General features: G+C 47.2%; 1 protein-coding gene across 1 annotated transcript; it reads left to right on the forward strand.

Moving 5' to 3' along the window:
• The first annotated feature begins 2,863 nt into the window (after positions 1-2,863).
• Positions 2,864-23,807, forward strand: CPA4 (carboxypeptidase A4). Its single transcript, XM_047696064.1, has 11 exons — positions 2,864-2,982; positions 7,476-7,557; positions 7,994-8,128; positions 9,221-9,319; positions 12,202-12,303; positions 13,637-13,744; positions 14,483-14,593; positions 15,737-15,827; positions 17,293-17,492; positions 18,459-18,543; positions 22,419-23,807. Exons 1-11 carry the CDS (start codon positions 2,915-2,917, stop codon positions 22,604-22,606), a joined length of 1,269 nt encoding a protein of 422 aa, XP_047552020.1. The 5' UTR covers positions 2,864-2,914; the 3' UTR covers positions 22,607-23,807.
• Positions 23,808-24,749: the final 942 nt, after the last annotated feature.

Consider the following 24,749-nt stretch of genomic DNA (forward strand, 5'->3'; position numbering starts at 1 on the left):
GATGACCATCATCCATCTCTGGAAATTTCTCATTAGCCCAAACTGAAACTCTGTACCCATTCAGCAGTAACTCCCCATTCTCCCTCCCCACAACCCCCGGAAACCTCCATTCTACTTTCGGTCTCTGTGAATTTGCCTATTCCAGATACCTTATATAGATGGAATCAGATAGTATCTTGTCCTTTTGTGACTGGCTTATTTTACTTAACAGAATGTCCTCAAGTTTCATCCATGTTGTGGCATGTGTTGGCCCCTTCACCTTTTTTTTTTTTTTTTTAAGATTTTATTTATTGGGGCACCTGGGTGGCTCAGTGGGTTAAAGCCTCTGCCTTCAGCTCAGGTCATGATCTCAGGGTCCTGGGATAGACCCTGCTGAGCTCTCTGCTCAGCGGGGAGCCTGCTTCTCCCTCTCTCTGCCTGCCTCTCTGCCTACTTGTGATCTCTCTCTGTCAAATAAATAAATAAATGAAATCTTTAAAAAAAAAAAAAGATTTTATTTATTTATTTGACACAGAGAGATAGAGAGAGAGCGTACAAGCAAGGTGAGTGGCAGGGAGCGGGAGAAGCAGGCTCCCACAAAGTAGGAAGCCTGACGTGGGGCTCGATTCCAGGAACCTGGGATCATGACCTGAGCCGAAGGCATGTGCTTAACTGACTGAGCCATCCAGGCACCCCGCCCCTTCACCTTAACAGAGTAACATTTTAGAGCTAGCAAGTGACTTTCAAGTTTCTTTTTTCCTTTTTTTTTTTATGATTTTATTTATTCATTTGAGAGAGAGCATGAGAGAGAAAATGAGACCTGAGAAGGTCAGAGGGAGAAGCAGACTCCCCATGGAGCTGGGAGCCCGATGCAGGTCTTGATCCCTGGACTCCAGCATCATGACCTGACCTGAAGGCAGTCGCCCAACCAACTGAGCCACCCAGGCACCCTCGAGTTTCTTTATTCAATAAATACTAATTAAACAACTACATCGTGCCATACATTATCCTAGGTACTTAAGTATTCTCTGGTCCCATTGTTGCCTTTGGCTTTTTCCCATTTCCAGTATGCTGCATTATAAAAACTAGTTGGGACCAAAACCAATGACACTTGTTCCTCTTGGTTGCCCCATCAAACCTGGGTCTCAGATTCTACATAATTTCTTTTTAGACATTGACTTCCATTAGGGATTGAGATTTTTTTCCTCTTGATGGTTTTCTATGGGAAAAGAAGGTGGGAAGTGAATGCCAGCTTGTCTAGAATTCTGGGTACTTGATTCTTTAGTTCTCATTTCTTGCAGATTCAGCTCCCATCTTTTCTTGTTACTAATTTCAAAGCTGAAATCGATCTTGGATATCCATTGTTATGGACCGGGGTGTGCGTAGGAGTTCAGTTTCAGTGCTGCAAGGATGAAAAAGTCCTGATAAAGCCCCCAGCTCTATGATTCCTGACAAAGACTCTCCTTGACTCAAACTTACTTGGACTTCTCTGAGCCCTTTTTTTTTTTTTAAGATTTTTATTTATTTATTTGACAGACAGAGATCACAAGTAGGCAGAGAGGCAGGCAGAGAGAGAGAGAGGAGGAAGCAGGCTCCCTGCAGAGCAGAGACCCCGAAGTGGGGCTCGATCCCAGGACCCTGGGACCATGACCTGAGCCGAAGGCAGAGGCTTTAACCCACTGAGCCACCCAGGCGCCCCCCTGAGCCCTTTTTTTGACTAGGCCTTGTCCTTGGGCCCTGTCTAAGTCAGTCTTAGCAAAGAATCCTAAGTCATCCCCCAGTCCTTGATATCAAATTGAATTCCTCATCTTCCACCTTTGATGACTAAGTTCTTGGTCTGCCTTTGGCAAGAACCCTGTGAGTCCAGTTAAACAAGAAGCCCCCTACCCTTGATGTTTTCCCTTAGCAGTATTCCATCCATTGACCCCCTCACTCTGCTGTCTTCACTGAACTTGGAATTGAACACAATTACTCTCCTGTTGCATGAACCCTATTGTAATAATAAATGAATAAAGTCTTCCTTACAGTTTTAATAAGTATCAGAAAAATTTTTCTTTAGCACCGCCGCAATGACCTTTGTTTGTATCCACTCCGCCTTGAGTAAGAGCAGAAAGAATGATGTAGACCATGGGGACAATGGGATGGGGGAGGCTTTCATTTTGGGGCTCTGAATTTGAGGATTTGGAGCTCTCAGAACAGATTCGAAGGCCTTAGAATCCCTGAAGAAGTCGTGGAGATTATGAGTACCTTTCATTTATTCTGATGTGATTTGGTGGAAAGGATACCAGATTCAGAGTCTAGCAAATGTAAGAAAGTCTCATTATTAATAATGCCATTAAGCCTTACCTTTACTCAGATCCCAAGGAATACTGATATTTTATCCAGACTAACACTTCTTCCTATCCCACCGACCTCATGTATTTCTACTTTTTTAGTGGGGTCTTAAGAGTTAGATGTCAGATTCCTAACAGAGGTCACAAACCCTCATCATCATGACCTGCTCTGGTGAAATTCTCTGACAGGTCTTATCAAGTCTTCACTTTATTTATTTTTTTAACTCTAGAGGTAACCTCATTTAGGGTTTAAAATTTGGCCTCTCCTATCAGTGTAAATTCTTTCCAGCACTGTTGGGACTTCCCTATTTACTGAAAAAACACTATTTAAATACCAAATGATGAGCAATATGGTGCACTTGACACAGACTTTTCCAGCCTGAGGATCAAGTTCCTGGCCTTGTAAATCAAGAGGCCTTTATCACTCCAAAGGAATGGAAGAGGCATTGGTAGGGGCCCACCTGATGTACCATCACGGTTGCAAGGGTGCTTGGGAATCACATCAGCATTTTTGGGGACATGAGTCTGCCTCAGACTTCTTATAAATACAGCTTGACTCAGCCACTCTATGACTGACAGCCTTGGGACTGACACCTTGGGACATGAAGTGGATATTGTTCTTTGGGGCCCTTATTGGGCTCAGCGTCTGTGGCCGAGAAAAGTTTTTTGGGTAAGTTCCTTTTGGATTTATTATTAGTTGGTTGGTTCAGTGCTATGGGAACCAAATGGATTTGAAAATGATTGTCTGGTTATATCTCCAGTGGAGTTGCCATTGGAAAAGAATACATGAGCTCGTGGCCCAGTTCTGCCCTGTGTCATCCCGGGCAAGTTCCTTCTTTGTCAGGTTCAGTCATGCCTGTGAAATCGGGACCAGGTGGCCTCCGCAGTCCCTCCCTGGCTCCCTAATCTCCTGCCAGTTCTTTCCCTTCCCAGTTCTTATTTCTAAGGTCAGTTCCAGGCCTCTTTTACTTTTTCACTTCTCTATTATGAAGTACCAAGAACTACCAGCAATTGTTTAATTTCTGCCGTGCTTAGGGGAAAACCTGGGTCTTCGGGTTTTTGGTTTCACCTCTCTGTTAGCAGGGAAGGCTTTGTAGACCTGGGGCTTTCTCGTCAGCATCTGGGACATGGAGATTTGCTAGCTCTCGCCTAGCCACAGTGGTGAGAATTGGGATGAAAGGTTACAGCCGGATTGTGTGTGCGTGCATGTGTGTGGGTGTGCGTGCATATGTACACACATGCTTAACACGGTCTGTGCGGAATGCTTTGTGGTCTGTGGAGGAGAGGACATTTGGGCGGTAGGATAGATGAAAGGATGCTGTGGTCCCCTGCTGGAAGACTGAATTCGAATAACTCATTACTGCCTAATGCTTTGCCATTTGCAAAGAGCTTTCACGTGCATTATCTTTTGGGTCTCGCAACAACTCCGCCTGGCGGGGGTGTTATTTTCCTCAATTTAAACATGAAGAAAACTCAGCCTCAGAAAGGTTGAGGAACCTGTCCAAGCCCACTTAACTGGTAAGCAGGGGAGAATCGTCTATCTCACAGAGATATCTCTATCTGTTAGCCTACTCTTTCATATGCTAGCTGGCTAAAGGGACTTGGGGTTTGTTTATTGAGGTAATTACTTATATGAGATTGAGTAATTTTTATGGTGATGACTTCTTTTCACACCTGGTGTCTACTGTCGAATAGCTCAGAGGGCTTAGGCATAGCAGGTGGCCAGAGAAGCTTTTTCCTCCGTGTAATGACTATGCTCGCTGCCGTGTGGGCTGAAGCATGGAGCTGTCAGGCTCTCGCTGCAGCTATTCACATGGCCGGAAAAATCTTTATTTCTCAGGATACAGACTTTACTTACCATGTGGTGGACGCCCCAGTTGAGACAGCAGGGCCTGGCGCTGGAGTGCCCACCATGGGAGCGGAGCTTACACAGAAAGGGCTGTGTGCACAAGCTAATTGCACACAGTGTCGTCCTCATCCCAAAATCTGTTCTCACCTTGTCGTGGGGACCCAGCAAGGGTGGTGGGATCCTTCCAGGGGCTCAGAGACATGGCCCTCACACCCAGCTCAGTGACCGTTTTCTAGCAAGGGGAAGCTGGCCTCTGTGAGAATTCAAGTGGTGGGAAGGCAGAACACTGGTTGGCTAGGAGCAGGGACAGTACTGGTGGCAATGAAGATGATGGGTTTTCTCCCCTCCCCTCACCACTCCCCTCCCCAGCTTTTGTTCCTTCCGCTTAATGCCCCACTGCCCCCAGTGTCTCATTCTGCTGGTATCTTCTGTCCTGCCCTTTGGTCATCTTGAGGATGGGACGGTGGCCAGGATGCCTAGAGGTGCAGGACAGACAGCGAACAGGAATGTAGTTGCCGAACCAGTTGGAGCATTGACAGTAGCTGGCAGGCAGCGATGAGTTCCATGAAATCAACTCTTGTGGTGGCTGGGGGTATGGGTGAGAAAGGCACAAAGGACAGGTGTTTGGCTTGTGTGCGTGGAACCGACGCAGGCATAGAAGCTCGGCACCAGCGGGGCTGTTGACTGTCAGAATGTGGGATGAGTGGGAGGGTGAGCGGGAGGAAGGCATCCGTCACTCTGCTGATAGCAGCTGGATGGCGGCAGGTGTGGGAGAGGCTGGAATGAACACATCATAAGAGCACCTGTGTGGAGTCACAGGGGTCAACACGGCAACTTGCAAATTCCAACATATCCCCTCTCCCAGACCCATCTTCCATTTTCAGGGAGTTTGAGATCTTTGAATGGATTTCCAGACCACAGAGATAGGTTGTGTTCAGCTATCGGAACTCTCAGGACCGGGAAAGAACATTTTTCAGATAGAGACAAGGACGATTAGAAAATAGCTGGCCTTCACTGGACACCTCCTTACGTTCTTTCTACTTCTAGGTTTGGATGGACTTAGGCTCACGAGAACGGTGTTAGATCCACCCCATCCTCCCCACTTTTTTAGCACCATCTGAAGACTCTCCTTCTAGGTTAGGGAGAACCTCATGGGTGCTGACAGTTGGTTCTAGAGCCTGGGCGTGAGATTGCCAGGCAGATAAGGAAAAGGGCTGGGCATCCGGGCAGAGGGAACAGCATGTGCAAAGGCATGGAAGGGCAAAAGACATGGTGAATTTGGGATTTCAATGAAGCTGGAGCTGAGAGGATGGAGGAGGGAGAGGCAGAGGAGAGATAGTTGGGGAAAGGCTCCACTCTGCACCCATCCTTCCACTCGGCCTCTCTGCACTCGGGTTGCATCTTTGACCTCTGTAGCTTGGCTGATAGGGCCTGATGGAGTGTGCTGTGGATTTTTTCAATGCTCAGGGCCAGTTAGATCCACTGTGTTCTACTGCCGTGGACTGTGCCCAGGAGTGTGGAAGCTCTCTTGTGAGGTCTGCAATCCGGAAAAAGTAAAATGTGTGCTCTGGATGCTTGTGTAATGTGATCTTCGTGTTCTGGAGAGCCCCTTTTTCTTACGTTCCTCTCTTTTTTTTCTTGCTCCTTCTCCTTCCCCTCCTTCCTTGTTATTGTTCTGGTTAATCCTGTATTTTACGATGCCTCATTTTGCCGATAGAGATGTCAGTGCACAGGTGCTTTCTAGAACACTCATTTTAAAGACTCCTCTTTTTCTGGAGTGTTGGGGGTGGGTTGTGACAGAGCATAAGTTCGGCAGATGGGCCCTGGTACTTAGCCAGGAGTAAGGATTTCCCTTCTGTTTTAAACCTGTTCCTTTTTTTGGGAGGCTGTTTGCCTGTGTCGGGGAAATGGTGGTTTGACTCCCCACCTTTGCAGGGCTGCAGTTCAACCCCTAGCAGGCCTGTTGGGTTCTGACTGAGACCTGCCCGGCCAGTGGCTTCTCCTCCGTGGCCTCAGTAGCTCCCAGGGCTCGTGCTTGGCAGCCCACTTCCAAGGCCTGGGTGGGCTGGGGAGAAAGCTGGCATTTCCTCCAGACCCACCACCTGCAGGGGAAGCCACTCTGCGGTGGACCTGGCATCTCTGGGGCTGAACTAGACCCCCTGGAGAGTTTCCAGAACCTCCCGGAACAAAGTGAGACCCTGAGAGTCCCATCTGGATCGAGCCGGTTTTCTGATGAGAAGATGTGGTTCGGCCACGTGAGGCTGCACATTTAGCTCCCTGTGACAGAACCATTTTCCCTGTCAACAGGTCCTTCAGCCCACAGCCCTCTCTAGCAGCTCTTCCCGCATTCATTCGGGTAAAGGGATGACGCATGTGACAGCGTCGAGTGCGGATTCATTCGGGCGGTCACCTAGCAACGGCCTAATGGCTCCCCCTGGCTCCCTGAGCCGGCTGAGAGCACAAAGGCAGCTTTTCAGGCTCGGCCTTCTCCCGCCCACACACAGGACTTCAGGGGCCTCGGCCCCTGCCGCTGCTGCGGAAGCTAAATGGTGTAGATGAAGCAAGTTCGGGACAAACAACAAAGGGGGGCTCGGGACTGGCCAGCTCCCTTCTGGACCTTCTCAGGGCCCCCCTGGGGAGGACTGAATCCCAAGTCAGCCCCAGCACCCAGCCCGTATTGTACTTCACATTTGTATAGAGTTCTAGAGCTGGACGGGATTGGGAGACCACCCAGCAAATAGCTAACCCTCCAAGGATGGAAGGTCTGTTCTCTTTTCCAGCTCTTTCCAGCATGGACCTTCAGCCAGAGTCTCAGTCCTGGCCCCTGACAGTGAAGAAGTGCTTCTTTATGTCTTGAGTTAGCTTTGCGTGTAACTCAGGAACATTCCTTTCTGCAAAATATATATGTTTTTCATTATAAAGTAATATGACCACATTACAGAAAACAGATACAAGGGGAAAAAAAGTCAGTCATCCATAATCCCACGACCCGGACATAAAGCACTGTCAGCATTTGCTATATTTCCGTTGTCTGTTTTTCTTCCAATGCATCTGCTTTTTCCATACTTGTAATCATGGCATACATACAATTTTGTGTCCTGCTCTTTCACTTAATATTTCCCTGCAAGTTATACTATAAGCACTTTTTCATATTTGCCACGTAGTCTTATTTTTAATGGCTATACATTATAACCAAAGACTAGACCATTTCCTCTCATTCGGCCCAGTTATGTCTGGGACATAGGCTTGGGGTTTATTTGCCAGCTGAAAGCTCACCATTATCTTTTGCTTTTTTTTTTTTTTTTCCCCTCCAGGGACCAAGTTTTTAGGATTAACGTCAGAAATGGAGACGAGATCAGCAAACTAAGTCAGCTAATGAGTTCAGACAACCTGAAGGTACGTGGCTCTTCTGAGTCCTCTTGAGTATCTCTGACTTCAGTGACAGAAGACTCTTGCACCATCGGCATTGTTACTCCTGGAGAGTTTTTGTGTATAGTCCTGTATTAGTCAATGGGCCCTCACACGATTGTGAGGGCCGGTGGGGAGAAGTGCTGTAGATCACGGCACTGCTGTCCTGGAAGCTGGGCGCCCTCAACGGTGGGCTCCCTCTTTCTGTCTATCATTGACTTACTACTTCTTGGACTTGGCCAGGTCTTGCCTTCTGGGTAGGCCTGACCAGACACAGCTGTGAAATGGGCAGAGTTTTCCCTTGGTCAGAACCCAGCTCCTCAGGGATCATCCTGGCTTTTGGCAGTTGTTTGAGAAGAATGAGCTCATTGTGCCTTTTACCTGAACTGTCCTTTAACCTGGTTTTATTTTCCATTCTCTTCAGCTCAACGTCTGGAAATCTCCCTCCACCTTCAGTCGTCCTGTGGATGTCTTGGTCCCATCTGTCAGTCTGCAGCCAGTCAAATCCTTCTTGAAGTCCCAGGGCTTAGAGTACTCAGTGACAATTAAAGACCTGCAGGTGGGTAGGCCATGGTCCCTAACTGGTCTTGTGTAGGACAAAGCACCCAGAGTGGACCTGAGACACGTGCAAGTCTTCGTCTTATCCTTCTCCATTTTATAAATGAGCTCATTGAGGTCCATGGAAGTAAAGTGCAGTGACTTCTTAGTGGGAACATGTTGTTGTAGGAAGGGCATACCCAGGTTAGGGAACTGGACAGACCTGGATCCGAATCCTGATTTTGCTATCAGCTGTGTGGCTCTGGACAAGCTATTCACATCTTGAGCCTCTATTTCTTCATCAGTAAAATGGTAGTAGCAGCGATGCCAACTTCATACAACTGATCGAGAAAATTAAATATATTAAGTGTATGTGAAATGCCAATGGTACTTGGTCTGTCAAAGATGCCCCACAAATACAAACCCTCTCTCCCTTGTTGTATTTGAAGTCAAGAGGGAAGAAAAGTGTGTGTGCGGGGGTGGGGGGGTATGTTGGAGACTCGTCATGAAAAGCATCTTTTGAGAACGAGGGAATGTCACCTGTAGTTTTCAGCAGCAGGAACATCACCACCCAAGCCAGACACCAGCCTCACGACCTGTATCAGAACAGCAGGACAGTGTCTGGCTCATGTTCTCTCCTTCACCGAGGTGGGTTATGGACTAATTGGTGATTTGGCCCGGGAGTTTCCTGATGGCGTGAGCAGCTGTGAGCTTATTAATCATCCTCACATGTCACAGACATCTGCCAGGAGCCTTCAAAGTATGAGTGGTTATAAGAATTTCTTTGTTTCTGAATGGTTTCCCAAGCTGTGTATTTCAGAGGCACTGGATACCAGATGCGGGCCGATGTCTAGAGAATTCATAGTGCAGAATAACCAAATAGCACATATGCTGCTTTTGGGGAGTAAGTGGGTTTTGAATGGGGTGATGTACTTTGGATGCCAAGAAATAAGCTTTTGTAGATATGTGGAAGAAATCTGACCCCCTTTTACACCTTGACATTTGTGTGCCGAGGGTGCCACCATCTTGGCCAGCTCATGCCAAAGTGTGGCAGAAACAACTTGAACCTCCGTCTCCAGTGGGTCACTTCACAGCATTGCCGTGTCTATTTTAGGCCCTTTTAGATAACGAAGATGAAGAAATGCAACACAATGAAGGGCAAGAGCGGAGCAGTAATAAATTCAACTATGGGGCCTACCATTCCCTGGAAGCTGTAAGTGTCTCGGAGCAGGTTAAGATCAAGGTCATTGGCATCTTGGGTTTTGTAACCCCTTTTCTTACTTGGAGGAAGCCCTGGTCCATAGCGCAATACCCCTTTACTAAGGGGCTAAAATGTGAACACTTCCATTTTTTTTGTTTTGTTTTGTTTTTTGGTAATTCTTGGGTTGTTTATCTCCCACCAGCACCTAAGAGCATAGTGAAACACAACTGAACATTTTCTCCCACATGCATCCTTCCTTCCTGAGGCAACCCCTGAAAGAAAACCATGAAATAATTACAATCATTTCCATCCTTGTAATTCAACCTTCTTATACTCCACCATAATCCCTGTATTTTACTCACCCGGATTAAAATGTTACTTATTCCAGGCAAGTAGACAAGTGGTTATTTCCAAGGTTAACCAAATATTTCCACTCATTTATCATGATTACTTATAATGCATATTTGTACTCTAATGTGTTTTGGTGCTGTGTTTAGTTAAAAACCACTTTATATAGATGACTGACTTTCAAGGTAAGCCAACACTTCCAATAAAAAATTTGGAGCAGAACCACTTAATATGATATTAGAACTTGAGGAATCAAGAGGGGCTATAGAATGGGGCTGCATCAGATAGCCTACAGTTTCCTTACGACCCTCAATGTCTTCTACATTAGTCTAGAAACTCTCTACTAGCTTAGAACAACATCTCAAAACAAAATTGTTATTCTCCTTCCCATACCTGCATACACATTGTTCTTTATAATCAAAGATGGGGTTCCTGGCATGCTTTTCGTGAGACATAGACTTTGAGCTGTTTTTCTTCTAGATGAGGGATTATTTTCAAGGTTGACCAACTGTTTTCACTTCTTTCCCATGATTGTCAGTAGCTTTGTTTATTGTATACACTTCCAACTGCACTGCCCCTTGATCCCTTTTGTGACCAATGACATACATCTGCAAAGCAGCTGGATAAAGTTAGGAGTTCAGTCCAGGGCCATGGACAAAAGCAGAGCTCAGGGCTCACACAGGGATCAGACCCATGACGTGAGCCTCGTTAGCGTGGCACACTCCCTAGCTGAGCTAAGTGGTTGCAAATGTCACCACCCAAGACCCCGGGAATGCCATCCCCTCACCTGCCCGCTATGGGAGCTGCACTTTCTCATGGGCTTGGTTTTGCTCTCCGGCTTTGGGGGTCACTGCCGTCTGATTGCAGCTTCCCCCACATCCCCCGTCCCCCGTGAGGCCTTCTGCTGTGCCTCGGTATACGGTCTCCCTCTTGGCTTGATCACATGCAGTTCTCTCTAAAAACAGCTTTGAAGAGCTCTCGTCCTGTAACTGCTTAGGCCTGCTTAGGGTCTCTGGTGGGAGTCTCATGTCTGTCTCAGCCAGGGTTTCCAGTTTCCGTTTTCCTGTGTGTTTGTTGCTGTTGCGTTGTTTCTGTTGTTTGCCAGCTGAGTTTCCTCCTCATGCTGGCAGTGTGAATTTGGACTCTTCCCTCCCAATATAGCTTGGTGTTTTAACTTCTCCTGGGGGACTCTCTTGCCTCTCATGGTTCAGGGTGGGCATCCGGCTTTTGCTTCACTCTCTAGGGTCAGTAGGTAGAGTTTCCAAGCCCTTTTCACGGCTGGAGTGGCCGGTTCTCAGCTCTCAAGTTCCAGCTCCTTGGCCCACCCCGGTTCCTGTGCCCTCGATCACTACTCCTGACTTGCTGTAAACCCTCAGTGCCTACAGCGGATATCTGGTCCCGAGGCTCCATTTTCTGCTCTCCACTCAGCTGGTTAGGTCCCTTTTCATTTCTCGCCCCTGCAATGTCTCCTTTCTTAATTTTTAAGCTTGGCTGGGAATTATTTTCATTGTAGTTTCTCTGGCTTGAGTATGTATTTGGGGAGCGGTTTCTTGCTTCTGCTCGGTCTGCCATACTGACTGCTGCTCTGGCAGACCACTGAAGCTGGAATTTTAGTCAATATCGATCACGTATTTTTCTTCTCTGTAAGGCTCCCTCTTCCACTTTTAAGGTCTAAACATACATTTCTTTATTTCCTTCTTTTGCCCTTAGTAGTTTTGAGCAACTAAGATGGATGAACCCTATTTAAATCAAGTTTTTTTTAGAAATTGAAACCAAATGGAAGCATTTGCCGCTGTGATTTACAGCTCTTCACTCATTCTCTTAAGGCCATTAGAGGGATCTCTAAAGTGAGGGGCTCAGACTACAGGGTATAAGCAAGACGCTTCACTGGGTTGGAGGAAGAAACTGTTACAACTTCTATTTACGTTCTACATACGTTTATACTTATTATTAATGCTACCATTTTGTTTCTTTTTTTATAATGCACTTATTGGTACATTATTCTGGTGGTATACATAATGTATTGTGTATATGTAATATACATAACATATGTTTATCATAAAACAAATACATAAATATATATGTGTGTGTGTATATATATATATATATATATATATATATATATAGTGTATGCTAATTAAAAAAACTGGTAGAGAAAGTGATCAAAAGGTTTGGAGAGGACCATTTTCAAGAACCTTGGCCAAATGGGGCAATTGCTGATTCTCCTGTCTGGTGTGGCATGAAGGACCACACCGCTCTAGGAATCTGTGTGCAAGTCTTTCTAGTTTAGTGGCCTATAATTTTATGGACAGATAAAATGTGTTATTTTCTAGAATGTTGTAGAAAAGGGCTCTTAAGGCAGTTCTTCAAGAATAAGTATTCCATGGCGATAATATTGTCAACCCTGAGATCACAGGGCTGGATCTAATCATTGATCAAATCAATGAAGAAGTCATTGGAGTAAGTAAGATGAAGTTCATAGATACCTACCCAGAGCTGAAAACAAAATTTTCAAATGCCCCTGAGTTCACCTTTCCATGCTTTAGATTTACCGTGAGATGGACAGCATTGCCGGAGATTTTCCCAAGTTGGCGATCAGGGTGAAGATTGGGCATTCGTTTGAAAACCGGCCCATGTATGTACTGAAGGTGAGGCCCGAGGCTCTTCAAGAGGCCTGGCTGGACTCAGGCTCCTGGTCCCTTGTGTCCAGGACCCAGCCCTCAGACCTCTGAAGGAGGGAGGTTTTTAGGCTCTTCTTGACTTCGGAGGCATGGGGAGACATCTTCTGGGGCTCAATTTTGGTGTGACTGAGTGTTCCCTGTTTTTGCCTAACGTGGAAGGAGTTAGAATGTAGAAGGAGACCATCCCGTCGCAAGTTTTGACTGAAAGACAGGATCAGCTGGGGGGAAGGGTCATGGGTGGGAGAGGATGGAGTGGGTGAGGGGGATGGGGATGAGGGTGGGGTGGGTCTGTTAGCATTCCAGAAAGCGCTCAGATGGGCCACAATCTTTTGCCTTCATTCTTACCTCCAAAAAGCAAGTCAAATTGGGATTGCTCTACAAATTCTATTCTACTTTTAGGGGTACTTATTGGAAAAGCAATCTAGGAAGCTAATTTTAGGGTTGATGTAATTTTAAGCCCAGCCTATGATCCTTGGCTGCACAAAGCCTAACTTCTAGATATTTCTAACAGATTCAGGTCTATATTGGCAAAAGAAGTAGAGAATTTATGGCAGGGACATAAATTACATAAATAACCCAGCCAAATGAATAAAAAGGAATTTGGAGATATGAAGCATGGAACAAGAGAGGGTGCTAAGAATTTGTCAGATCCTTAGTGTCATATAAGCCCCGAAGAACCCAGGCTCCTGGCTTGAATTACCAGCCAGAGGAGATTTGCCACCGAGCCGGTTGCTCTGAAATAATCCACATAAATTTAGACGATTTGCCAACCTGATGGAGACTCTGGCTTCATTAGCACCACGCTTTGACCCAAGGTGGCCGGACCCCACTCTAAAAGGCAGGAGCCAGAACTCATTTAATGCCATTTGCAAAGAGCTATAGTGAACCTCTGTCTTCCTCCTTGTAAAATCGAATTCATTTATTGCATCAGCTGGAACAGGCCGGTTCATGCACTCTCGGGCCTCTCTCTGTTGGGGTACCATTTGAGGTCTTTCAAGAGACATAATATTATCTCTAATCACACTGGCATTATCATTCACAATAGCAATTGTTTCCCCTTGCCATTTGCTTCCCACCCTGGAGTGGCTCAAGTGGCCCGGAGCCACGGCCGGGCCTCGCCAGCCAACCAATTAAGCTCCCTGGTCACGGATAAACCTGATAAATAGATGGTACCCTCAGGAACAGTTGGTCTCTGAATTATCTTAAATTGATTAAATGAATAGGGGTGAGCTGGGGAGAGGAGAGGTGAGTGGAGACACGGGCAGGAGGGTCATTTTCAGGCCTCTTTGTCCTTCCACAGTTCAGCACCGCAGAAGGCAGGCGGCGGCGGCCAGCCGTTTGGCTGAACGCAGGCATCCATTCCCGGGAGTGGATCTCGCAGGCCACAGCGATCTGGACTGCGAGGAAGGTCATGTCGCGCGGTATTAGCTGACAATTCTGGGGGGCCAGGGTGCCCCTGCAGGGTCCCAGGAGGCTGGGCCTGGGAGGATGAGGTGGGAAGGTACTCAGCACAGAAACGGTTGGAGGGAGGGCTTTTTGGGTTGGAGAAGCAAAAGGTCAGAGTCCTTTGGTCAAGCCACTGTGGCTAAATGACAAAGACCATTCATGGCAGCGAGCAAGCTAATGAGCTGTAGAAATAGACCCTAAATCCTGAGCCGATAGTCAGCCCTGCAGAAAGGGAGCAGAGCCTCCTCTGCAGCGAAACTCAGACCAACTTTGCCATCAGCCCACCCTAGCCCTCTAGACCCTCAGGGATCTCAGGCTGTCTGCATGTGCCCCCCACCCCAGAGTCTGCTTTAAGGCAGCACTAGCCAGAGGAGGGGTATTGCGTGTGGAGGATGTACTTTCCCTACCCATTAGCGTGGGGGCCCAGGTTCCCCAAAACTTGATGATGTGCGGCTCTTCCCTCCCTTATTCCCACCCCCTGGAAGGAAGGAATCAACCAGGCAGCCCCAGACTCTGCAGTTGATGTCATCAGGAGGCCATGTTCCCCCAGGGTTTGAAGTGCTCCAAGAGCTTTGCAGAGAGCTCTGTCTATGAGGGGGACAGAGAGGCTGCAGGGGGCACCTGGGGAAGATACATGGGCTTCGACCGGGCACCCCAGCTGGTCACCCAAGAATTTGACAAGCTTCTTGTCTCTGCTTAGATCGCATCTGATTACGGGAAGGACCCAGCCATCACCACCATCTTGGAGAAAATGGATATTTTCTTGTTGCCTGTGGCCAATCCTGATGGATATGTGTACACACAAACTCGAGTGAGTAACACCGAGTGAGCTGGGCTTGAAGGTGAGAAGAGTCTGGTGAATTTCTTGCTGTGCCACCCGAACAGTTGTAGGAACGGGGAGAGAACTCCCACCCAAGTGCAAATTACAAGCTTCCTCGGGCTCCATTTCTCACTCATCCCCTGAGCTGAAAGTGACCAGGGAATATTTTTTCTTGGAGAGAATCGTCTAATGAACTCCCTCTCATGGATCTTGAAAAATTATCAACACTTAACCAATCTTCTTTTCATTTTTTTCCCTTCCACACATTTTTTTTTCCTTTTGTTTAAAAGCACATCCCTGACATCAGGTTATTGGACCCCAAATTTCTTTAATATGCATCTTTGGTTGATGGTAATTAAAACAAAACAAGAAAAAAACCCAAACAATACACCACTGTCACTTAAAAAAATTAATGGAATTTCTTTAACATCATCCAATTCCCCCAATTATCTTTTAAATGTCTTTTGAGTCATTTTGTTGAAATCAGTCCCCAATAAGGTTTTGCACCTGTATTTGGTTGTTGCCGCTCTGTAGGCTTTTTAAATCTACGGTGGTTACCCACTCCCACACACATCTCTCTTAAAAATGTCATTCATTTGTTGGAGAAACCAAGTAAATTGTCCTGTAGAATGTCTCACGTTCTGTATTTGGCTGATGGCTTCTTTGTTGTGTGTCATTTGTTCCCGTAAGCCCCGTATTTGCTCTTTACTTGTAGTCAGAGCTTGAAGTTCAATTGGGTTCAGTTGAGTTTTTCAGGCAAGAATAAAATAGTTGCCGTGCACTTTCTGTCAGACCAGTGGTGGTTCGGGCAGACGATGTCTGTCTGTCATCTTTCTGCTGAAGCCAAAAATCAATTTGGAGGGTTCAGGTGACATCAGGCTGGTTCTTGCGTTACAAAGTTCTCATCACAGCATTTTGGGGGAGTCCTTCTCTCTGAGCCCGAAGGGCCGAGCCTCCTTTCTCTGGGAGATGAGAGGAGACTGCTCAGTCCGTGAGCACTGGGGCCCCAGTGATCCTCCAGGCAGAGCTAAGAACCTTGCTCCATCATAGACCCCCACCCCAGAGAACACCTTCGCTTTTCCTGTGCCCTGACCCACCCCTGAATGCTTATTCCCTCCTTGGTGGTCTTTCCAGAACCGACTATGGAGGAAGACACGGTCCGTCAATCCTGGAAGCCCTTGCGTTGGTGCTGACCCAAACAGAAATTGGAATGCTAGTTTTGCAGGTAGGCTGGGAGTGGGGGGTGGTGGATTTCCCTCCCTGCTGCCCGGGGGAGCCTGGTCCACGGGGTGCTGAGCGGGCAGTGAGGGAGCCAGTTTCCAGGCTGGCTCCATTCCTGCTTCACTGAGAGACGTGGGCCAATTCCTTACACTCTGTCTAGGGTTTTTGTTTTTTGTTTTCTGGTTTTTCTGTTTTTGTTTTTAACATTTTTGGGGGGTAGTTTTGAAAGGGAATGACTCAGCAATTCTTGTTCTCCTGAAAGTACACTAATATTTTAAAAATGGTTCTAGTCTTAGATGTTAAGATCCACGCTCTGTGCCCTGGGCGTCCCTGCTTCTCCCCGGCGAGCAACTGGGTGGGTAGAAGGGCTCCTGGTGGTAACTGGGAAGAGAGCAGTTAGCAGTCACCCTGCCAGACCAGATTGTGGGACGTGGTGAGGCTTCGATCCCAGCAGTTGACCCTTAGATGTGTCAGTGTGACACGCAGCCCTTTGGTGTCACAGAAAGGGCTCGAGGATTAGGAGACCCGGGTTCTGAGTTCCAGCTGTTTAAAAACCATCCGTACAGTCATGTCCACTGGCTGCCAGGTAAAGTGTTCCTGTGTGTTCCCTTACTTATTCGTCTGACCGAATGAGTAAGTTTTATTATCTGAAGTGAGACAGTTGGACTCGGAGACAGTCTCAGGGGCAGGTGGCCAAGAGTTAGGGTTGGAGCTCACCTTGCAGCTCCAGAAGTCCGTAGTGCTCTCTCGCGCTCTTCCACAGCTGGGCTGATGTCCTGTCTTCAACCTACTTCTTGTACCTGCACACTCGCCTGCCCCACACCCTGTGGCAGGGAGAATCATGCGTCTGTGGGAAAGGAGCTGAGAGAAATGGGGGAACTGAGGGCGTGGAAGTTAAGTCAGCTCTTCCCACAAGCGGGGTGGTTTTACGCACAGGCCACGTACCTCAGGGAGCTGTGTTGTGAACCAGTACAGAAGGCAGTATCTAAATACCGGCCAACTGGGAGGCCTTAGCCACAACAATAGATTATTTTTGGCAGCCCTTGGCCACTAAGATCTGAACCAAGAGAATGAGCTGACACCAGAATAAATGGAGTCATTTTCATTATTAATTGGTATTCATATTAATTATCCGGAATACTTATTAATTGCAACTCATTGTCGGGTATGATATTAATTATTTATGGCAGCTGTTAGTGATGCAATATAAGGTCGACTCTATCCATTTAAAGGAATCCTTCCAGTTTTCCCTCCTCAGCTGTGGCAGATTTGGTGCCCTCCCTCTTCTGCGCCACCCCCCACCCCACCCACCATGTACACATATTGCGGACTAGGCTCCTGGGGTAGGGGGGCTCCTTCCATCGACCTGTCCATGGCCAGCCCCTCCTGCTCTTCCTCTGGGTTCAGTGTCCTGCATTTCTGTTTTCTTGCCGATGGGTTCATGTTTCTGTTTGGGCCACTCCCCACAGGACAGGGGGCCAGTGACAACCCTTGCTCTGAGATATACCATGGGCCCCATGCCAACTCGGAAGTGGAGGTGAAGTCGGTGGTAGATTTCATCCAAGAACACGGGAATTTCAAATGCTTCATCGACTTGCACAGCTACTCACAGCTGCTGATGTATCCATATGGGTACACCGTCAAGAAGGCCCCAGATGCTGATGAGCTGGTGAGTGACGGGCCGCTTTCCCTAAGGCCCACCTAGCCCTGGGCCTGCTTGACCCCGGGGTGCTGCCACAGTGGTCCTTCCACAACTTATAGAGACAGTCCAGGAGCCTGGACTTATTTTATTAAGGGCCTGGTCTTCTCTCCTTCTGCCCTTTGGACTGTGCCATCAGACCCCCTGGGGACAAGAAGACAGTTCTCCTTATTTCTGTGTTTGCTGTGACTTTCAAGAACCATGCCTGACCCCTGCCTTTCCTTCTCAGTTGTTTTTCTGACCAAAATGTGTGACAGACCCATTGCTTGCCAAAAACTGTGGGTGGCATTGTGGTGAGTGAGGGAGAGGTGCTCCTCATTCCAGTCAAGGTAGAGTTGAAGTAGGGTGCCAGCTACAGCCTAGGGATGCTCCGTGTCACATGTAATGACTCGCCCTAGGATGTGAAGAGACACTTAGGGTGGACTGACTGAAGTAGGGCTGGCATCTGTAGGGTGAAGGCAGGCTTCTCCCTCTGTACTGGTAGATTCCAGAGTGCCCCCCTGCCCAGGGCCACAGCTAGTCTCTAAACCTCCCAGTAGATGCAGGGCTCATGCTAAGTGTGGGCCACATTCTGGTCTCAAACAGGTGTTGGCATATGTATATAGGACGGCCCTGTCTCCACCTCCACTCTGGGAACACCCAGCTCTTAGAAAGTTTTCTCTGGAATGTATTTGGCCTTCCCACACGTTCATGAACATGACACTCCCATCCCTCAAGGGAGGTGAAGATGGTGGTATATTCACTAGGTTGGGTTGGTGAGCAGCCCTCCATGTCTCTGTGTATCAGGCTTTGGCTCTGGTTGGATGGAAAAGGAGGAGACAGAAGGGAAACTTGAGGGAAGGGCCAAGAACCTTCCACACCATTGCAATGCAGAGCAGCTGAGGGATGTCAGGTTGTGGGATCCATTCTTTCTCACTCTGCTGGTTCCCCTCCTAGGATGAGGTGGCAAGGCGTGCGGCCAAAGCTCTGGCTTCCCTGTCGGGCACGACATACCAAGTGGGTCCTACCTGCACCACTGTCTGTAAGTACTTGCTCTATTAGTTATTTAGAAAATGCTTGGAGAGGAAACTTGAAGTGGAAGGAGAACCTCAAATTAGGCTTACTATGTTGCAGTCTGATGGTTTTAGCTGTTAGCGATAGACCAAATTTGTATCAGGCCTGTGGAATGATAGCTGCTGTAGGCGGTTGTCTCCATCAGTACCGTCACTACGGTCATGCTACGTGTCACCTGCCCATGGTGAGTTTAGTCCTGCTAGTATGCTGGAGTCTGTGTCCCTTCTATTCCATGAAAGATCCTGACATCGTTTATCAAAAGTTCCTCAAGCTCAGCGTTTCATTTTCAAAGGAAACCCACCTTTGGAGATGTAGATCGAGGTGGCTGTAGTGGGCATAGAGGAGACTCCGTCCTCTTCCCATCGGAGACGAGCACGAGTTGGAGCAGAGCATGCTGGGAGCGGAGGTCCTCTTGGCAATGGTTAGCATCAAGCCAAAAGAAACACCCTAAACAAACCCTACCAAGGCTCCAAACCTGAAGAGGGTCTTCAGGCTCATTACCTACAGCTTCGACCTCATTTTGAGGAAATAGCTTTGTTTTGGTTTCTCACTGAAGTATTTCATGTGAGCATTTCACTCTGTTCCTACTGAAATCCTTCCAGTTCCCTCATTCCATGAGTCTGAGCTTTAAACTTAAAGATCAAATTGAAGAATACTATCGTTCTCCAGGAGTCTAGCTATCAAGGGGAAATAAAAGCACGAGCACGAGGAGCATGGTTCTGACACCTTTGAACCCAGTGCCCATCTTTTCCCCTCTAGTGTCTCTCCTCTGTAAGTAATTTTCTAACAGTGGGTCCCCCCTCAGACCCCCTGCAGACTTGTCGTATTTCTGTCCTATTCCGCACCGTAACTCTCCATCCAAGAGCTCCACCTCAGCTAGCTGTTCCCTTCAGCCTTCCTGTTCTGGGAAGTTTCTCCATCCCCCTCCTGGGTCCTCCTCTATCTGACCTCAGCACTCTTGTGTGTGTTTCATATGCTGCCTTGCTGCATAAAGCAATTAGCCTGATGTAGGTGTTCATGTGGCTAATTGCGTGAACCTTCCATTAATTATTCATGGTTGATTATTATTAGTGTTGTTAAATGGGAACTCCTAGGAGAAGAAACACCTCAGGAGAGTTTCTCCATCCTCTGCTCCATTAGTGAGAACTGAGTTTAGGACTGCAGAGGGGTGAAGAGACTTGGTGGGAGTCCTTTGGTGAGGCCCTCTTGAAAGAGCTTTGTGGGTCACCACAGTCCTGGCTTTTGGGTCAAACACCAGTTTAAAGGATGGCCTTGTCAACCCACATCAAACACATTCTTCCCAGCCTAAGCTCTGCTAAAACCAAGAGATACTCATCGGATTCCTCCAGAACCAGAGGTGGAAGGCGCTCCCTGAGTGTTGTCCAGGAGACATGATATTTCCTAAGTCTTTCAAGAGCCCATCTTCTGTATTGTTTAAAGGCTTTGCCTACCCTCCTTGCTTCCCAAAAATGTAATCAATTTTGTATAATAACACTCTGATCCCATGGGTTATTACATGTGCTACATGCATGGTCGACGTCTGTCCCTTCAAGTGCCAGACCTTTTCTTAGATTAACCATTTTAGCTGAAAATAATCTCAAATTTCACACTTTCTTGCCTTTTTAAACAGAGCACGTACAAGGGATTTAAGCTCCTTTCTTCATGACGTAGTGGCCTTCTGAACATTAGTAATAATGTCCCAGAGGCTTTCCATGCCACATTGCACTTTCAGTCCCTGTGCTGGGCAGCCCCAAGCCCATTTTGCTGCTTTAATTTGTGCATTTGCTTTTTTAGAGTTTTCCCATTCCTTCCCCTGGTCAGACTGTACTGCTTTCAGACTACCTGCCTCTAGCAACCTTCTCCCCTTCTCTTTACTACTAAGGGCTGGGACACAAGTTCTTTAGGCTCATTTGACTCGTGGATAGATCCTGAGTAAGAAGGATATTCATGACAACATTGTTTATACTCACAGAGGCCTACTGAGTACCTCAATGTCTGTCAGTACAGTACTGAATAAGAACACATTTGGTGCAGGCACACAATGAAACAGTGTGCCCCCTGCTTAAATGAATGAGGTGCGTCTGTAGATGTGAATAGGGAATAATCTTTAAATGTCAATTGGGAAATACAGTGTGATTTTTATTTATTTTAATTTAAAAATTTATCTTATCATTTTTAAAAGATTTTATTTATTTATTTAACAGCAAGATAGCAAGAGAGAGAGCACAAGTAGGTAGAGGTATATGAGACCACGCAAGAATTTCAGAGACTATAGGAGAGCCTGTTTCATAACCTCATGGGGCATGGCATCACAGCATCTCTAGAAAAGTCACAAGTGGAGGGGTGCCTGGGGGGCTCAGTCGTTAAGCGTCTGTCTTCAGCTCAGGTTTGCTCCCAGAGTCCTGGGATGGAGCCCTGCCTTGGGCTCCCTGCTCCACAGGGAGTCTGCTTCTCCCTCTTCCCCTTGCTTATGTTTTGTCTCTCTTGGTATCTCTGTCAAATAAATAAATAAAATCTTTTTAAAAAAAATCACAAGTGATACCATGAGAAATAACCCTCAAGAATAATGGAAAACAAAAGGACCCATCTTTTCATTTAACAGACATGTACCATAAATACTAAATGGACTGGGAGGAGGTTGAGGAAAGCATGGGCTTTTTTTCAGCAGACGGCCTTGGGTTTCAATTCCAGTCCTGCCATTTTTCATCTATATTTCCTTAGATAAATTACTCATTCTGAGCCTGGATTTCCTCCTCTGAAAAACAAGGACGGTAATATCCACCTCACTGGGTTTTTAAAGATTAATGAGGTCATAGATGTGAACTTTTCAATATAAATGACCAGCTTATGGGAGATGTTCAATAAATGATAGCTGCTATTGACATCATTATTTTATTATTCAGTGACATCCACACTTTGCACTTTTAGCCAGTTTCTGCTCTAGTCGAGTTTGGCTGGGAAGAAGCAGGAAAACAGGCCTCTTTCTTTCCCCCAGCCTTTTGGCAAAGGGAAGTCTCAAGGGTTGTGCTTCGTTCTCTCTGTGTTTATCAGTTATCTCTTGCTATGTAAAAAGTTATCCTAAAACCTAGCAACTTAAAATAATAAATATTTATTTTCTTCCACTCTTTCCCTGGTGTAGGAATTCAAGAATGGCTTAGCTGGGTGGCTCTGGCTCAGGGCCTCTCCCAAGGTTGCAGTCAAGGGCTAGAGTCCTTTAAATCCTTGACCTGGCTGGAAGGGTCTGCTTCTCGGATGGCTCACTCAGCTGCTGAGTACTGGCAGGAGGCCTCCATTCTTCACCACTCAGACCTGGTGATGGGACACTCTCTGACCATCCACACACCCTGATGCCTGGCTTTCCCCAGAGCAAATGATCTAAGAGAGAGCAAGGCAGAAGCCACAGTCTTTATGATCAGCCTTGAAGGTCACACGCCATCATTCCTGCAATTTCCTGTTAGTTACCCAGGTCAGGGCATCCCCACTCAGTGTCGGAGGGGACCACCCAGGGAGGTGAAAACCAGGAGACAAGGATCATTGGGGCTGGCTTGGAGGCTCCTGTCTCACTCTGTGAAGATTGGTTTTGAGTGACTGGAAAGAGTGAGTTAGCAAAAAGGTGGGCTCGAAGATTTAAAATCTCTTGGTTTGAGATGAATGAAGATGACCATCATACAGGACAGACTGAGACATACAGATCAGGCCGGTGTTCATGTGTTGGTGGCCTGATGACCTTCAGCAAGAATTCTAGGTCCCTAAGGAACCATGGGCAGTCAGAATTCCTGAGGCCTGCCCATCTAACCCTGAAAGGAACTGGGGTTCAAAGGTGTTTTCTTTCCTGACTTACAGATCCAGCTAGTGGGAGCAGCGTTGACTGGGCGTATGATCATGGCATCAAGTATGCATTCACGTTTGAGTTGAGAGATACTGGGCACTATGGCTTCCTCCTGCCAGCCAACCAGATCATCCCCACTGCAGAGGAGACCTGGTTGGGGCTGAAGACCATCATGGAGCATGTGCGGAACAATCTCTACTAGATGAGGCACTCTGCTCTGTCTCTGGTTATTTCTCCTCATGTACGTGTGCTCACCGAAGCCACGATTAAAGGGAGCTTGTTCTTTCACGTGTGACTCAGACTCAGAGCCCTCTGGCTTTGTGGGGAGCACAGGTCAGCCCCTCCTCAGCCCTCATCCTGGACGTTCATGAGTTCTGGTGGTGCACCTCAGAGGGGCGCTCTTGCCACCCTGCTGTGTTTCGGTCCTGCTGGTCCACTGAGCCCTTTGTGTGGCCTTCCTCTCACAAAACTGGTTGGGCAGACCACACTTAACATCATTCCGTACTGGGTGGCACATCTCTACCTCATTTTGAGAACAAAAAACATCTAAGATAGTTCCCTAGCCTTGTCCCATCCGGCCAGGCTGGTGACCTTGCACTGCTGGGGTCCCGAGGGAGATGCTGTGGGCTACAGTGCCTGTCTTTGAGATCAGTCTCAAAGGTGACATAGAACTTCCTCTAATTTATCTCACTCCTTCTTGAACATATTTGCCTTTGAAAAATAAATCCTGTAAGGTTATCAGTAGAGGCCATCTTCTTTTTTGTTTTTGTTTTTTTTTTTTGGTTTTCGTTTGTTTGGGGTCTGAATACAAAGTAGTGGATCACTTTTCCTCACTGGGCCCCAAATGCCCAGACACAACAGTTCCGATCACATTCTTCTGTTAGTTACACAGTGTAACTGGGATCCCAGAAGGGGATCTGTGCCACCATAGGTACTGTTCACCCAGGAACCCTTAATGAAGTGGTGATCTAATAGCAGGATTGCTAAATTATCCCCATCTGTCCTCATGGGCTCACCTCTACTTTGCCTTTTGAACTCACTTCAAAGATCTTGCCCTCACCCTACGGGTCCTAAATTACTCCTCTGGCCTGGATAATCTCACTGCACATTCCTGTGGCACATTCCTGCCTCTGCTCTGGTGTACCTTGTGTTTCCTCCTCCTGGCTTTCCTTTTGGTCTTTAAAGACGACTTCTACTTTGCATCCCGGACCATGAGCGTCAAGGTGGAGCAAGGATTCCTCAGTCAGCCTTCTCTTGTTCCATTCCTTCTCAGCGCATACCATCTGCCCTTCTTCCTTTTTTTCCTTTTCTCAGACATGTCTGTAAATCTTATCCTCCTGCCTAGGATTCGTGCAGCATCTGGTATGTGCTCATAAGCCAATAAATATTCAATATGAGTCTCATGATCCTCTCCGGTTCTTTGCCTTCACCTGAATGGAACCAAGCCATGGTTTTTTTTTTGTTTGTTTTTTGTTTGTTTGTTTGTTTTTTTATTTATTTGACAGAGAGAAATCACAAGTAGGCAGAGAGGCAGGCAGAGAGAGAGAGGAGGAAGCAGGCTCCCTGCTGAGCAGAAAGCCTGATGCGGGGCTTGAACCCAGGACCTGGGATCATGACCTGAGCCGAAGGCAGTGGCTCAACCCACTGAGCCACCCAGGCGCCCCCAAGCCATGGTTTTGAATATGCAGCTCTTTCTAATGTCAAAAGTCAATTTTTAATCCCTTTCTGTATCGCGTGACTTGTAGGAAGGCCTTCTCTCCCTCGGGCCGAGGGGCCTCCAGGGCTGTGTTACCTTGGTGATTGCACTCTGGTCCTGGGTCTAGTTCTTAGTTTTTTAGTTCAGGCGCTTGATATTCTTGGTGTCCATGTTGATTAGACTCGGGGATGCTGACTCACGCCCACAGAGCTCAGATGAGGCATGTGATAAAATCAGAATACAGATTTATTAATTTACATCATGGCATGTAACTGGTTAGTGGATTGGATCCTCACGTTGGTCCGCACAGTACATTCTCTCCCTGTAGGCAAGATACATGGGAAGCCAAATTATAATCAGAAGGTTGTTTAGTGAGCGGGGCGTCAGAGCAAGGAAAGTTAATTACAGTCTATGATTAGAATTTTTAATGGTATCCAGCTCTAATGGCATGATATATCCAATTCTAGAACCAGAACACACCTGCCAGCCAGCCAGCTGATCACTTGTGCCGGCTAGTCAGGGTTGCCTTGGACCAGACAATACCCCAGGAGGCATGACAGTGTTTGCCTCTGGGACTTGCCTCTAACCTGGCTCTATATGTAGACCTCCTCACCCCCAAGACTGAGATGGTCCTTTACATTCCTTGAGG

Source organism: Lutra lutra, chromosome 11, assembly GCF_902655055.1.
Source record: "Lutra lutra chromosome 11, mLutLut1.2, whole genome shotgun sequence".
In the NCBI taxonomy this organism is placed as follows: domain Eukaryota; kingdom Metazoa; phylum Chordata; class Mammalia; order Carnivora; family Mustelidae; genus Lutra; species Lutra lutra.

What these genes read in the sequence shown, in the direction of transcription:
- CPA4 (XM_047696064.1), top strand. Translation starts at nt 2,915, where the DNA reads ATGAAGTGGATATTGTTCTTTGGGGCCCTTATTGGGCTCAGCGTCTGT. An exon ending in GGCCCATGTATGTACTGAAG is followed by an intron (nt 12,304 to 13,636) that starts GTGAGGCCCGAG and finishes GTCCTTCCACAG; the next exon opens with TTCAGCACCGCAGAAGGCAG. An exon ending in CCCCAGATGCTGATGAGCTG is followed by an intron (nt 17,493 to 18,458) that starts GTGAGTGACGGG and finishes TTCCCCTCCTAG; the next exon opens with GATGAGGTGGCAAGGCGTGC.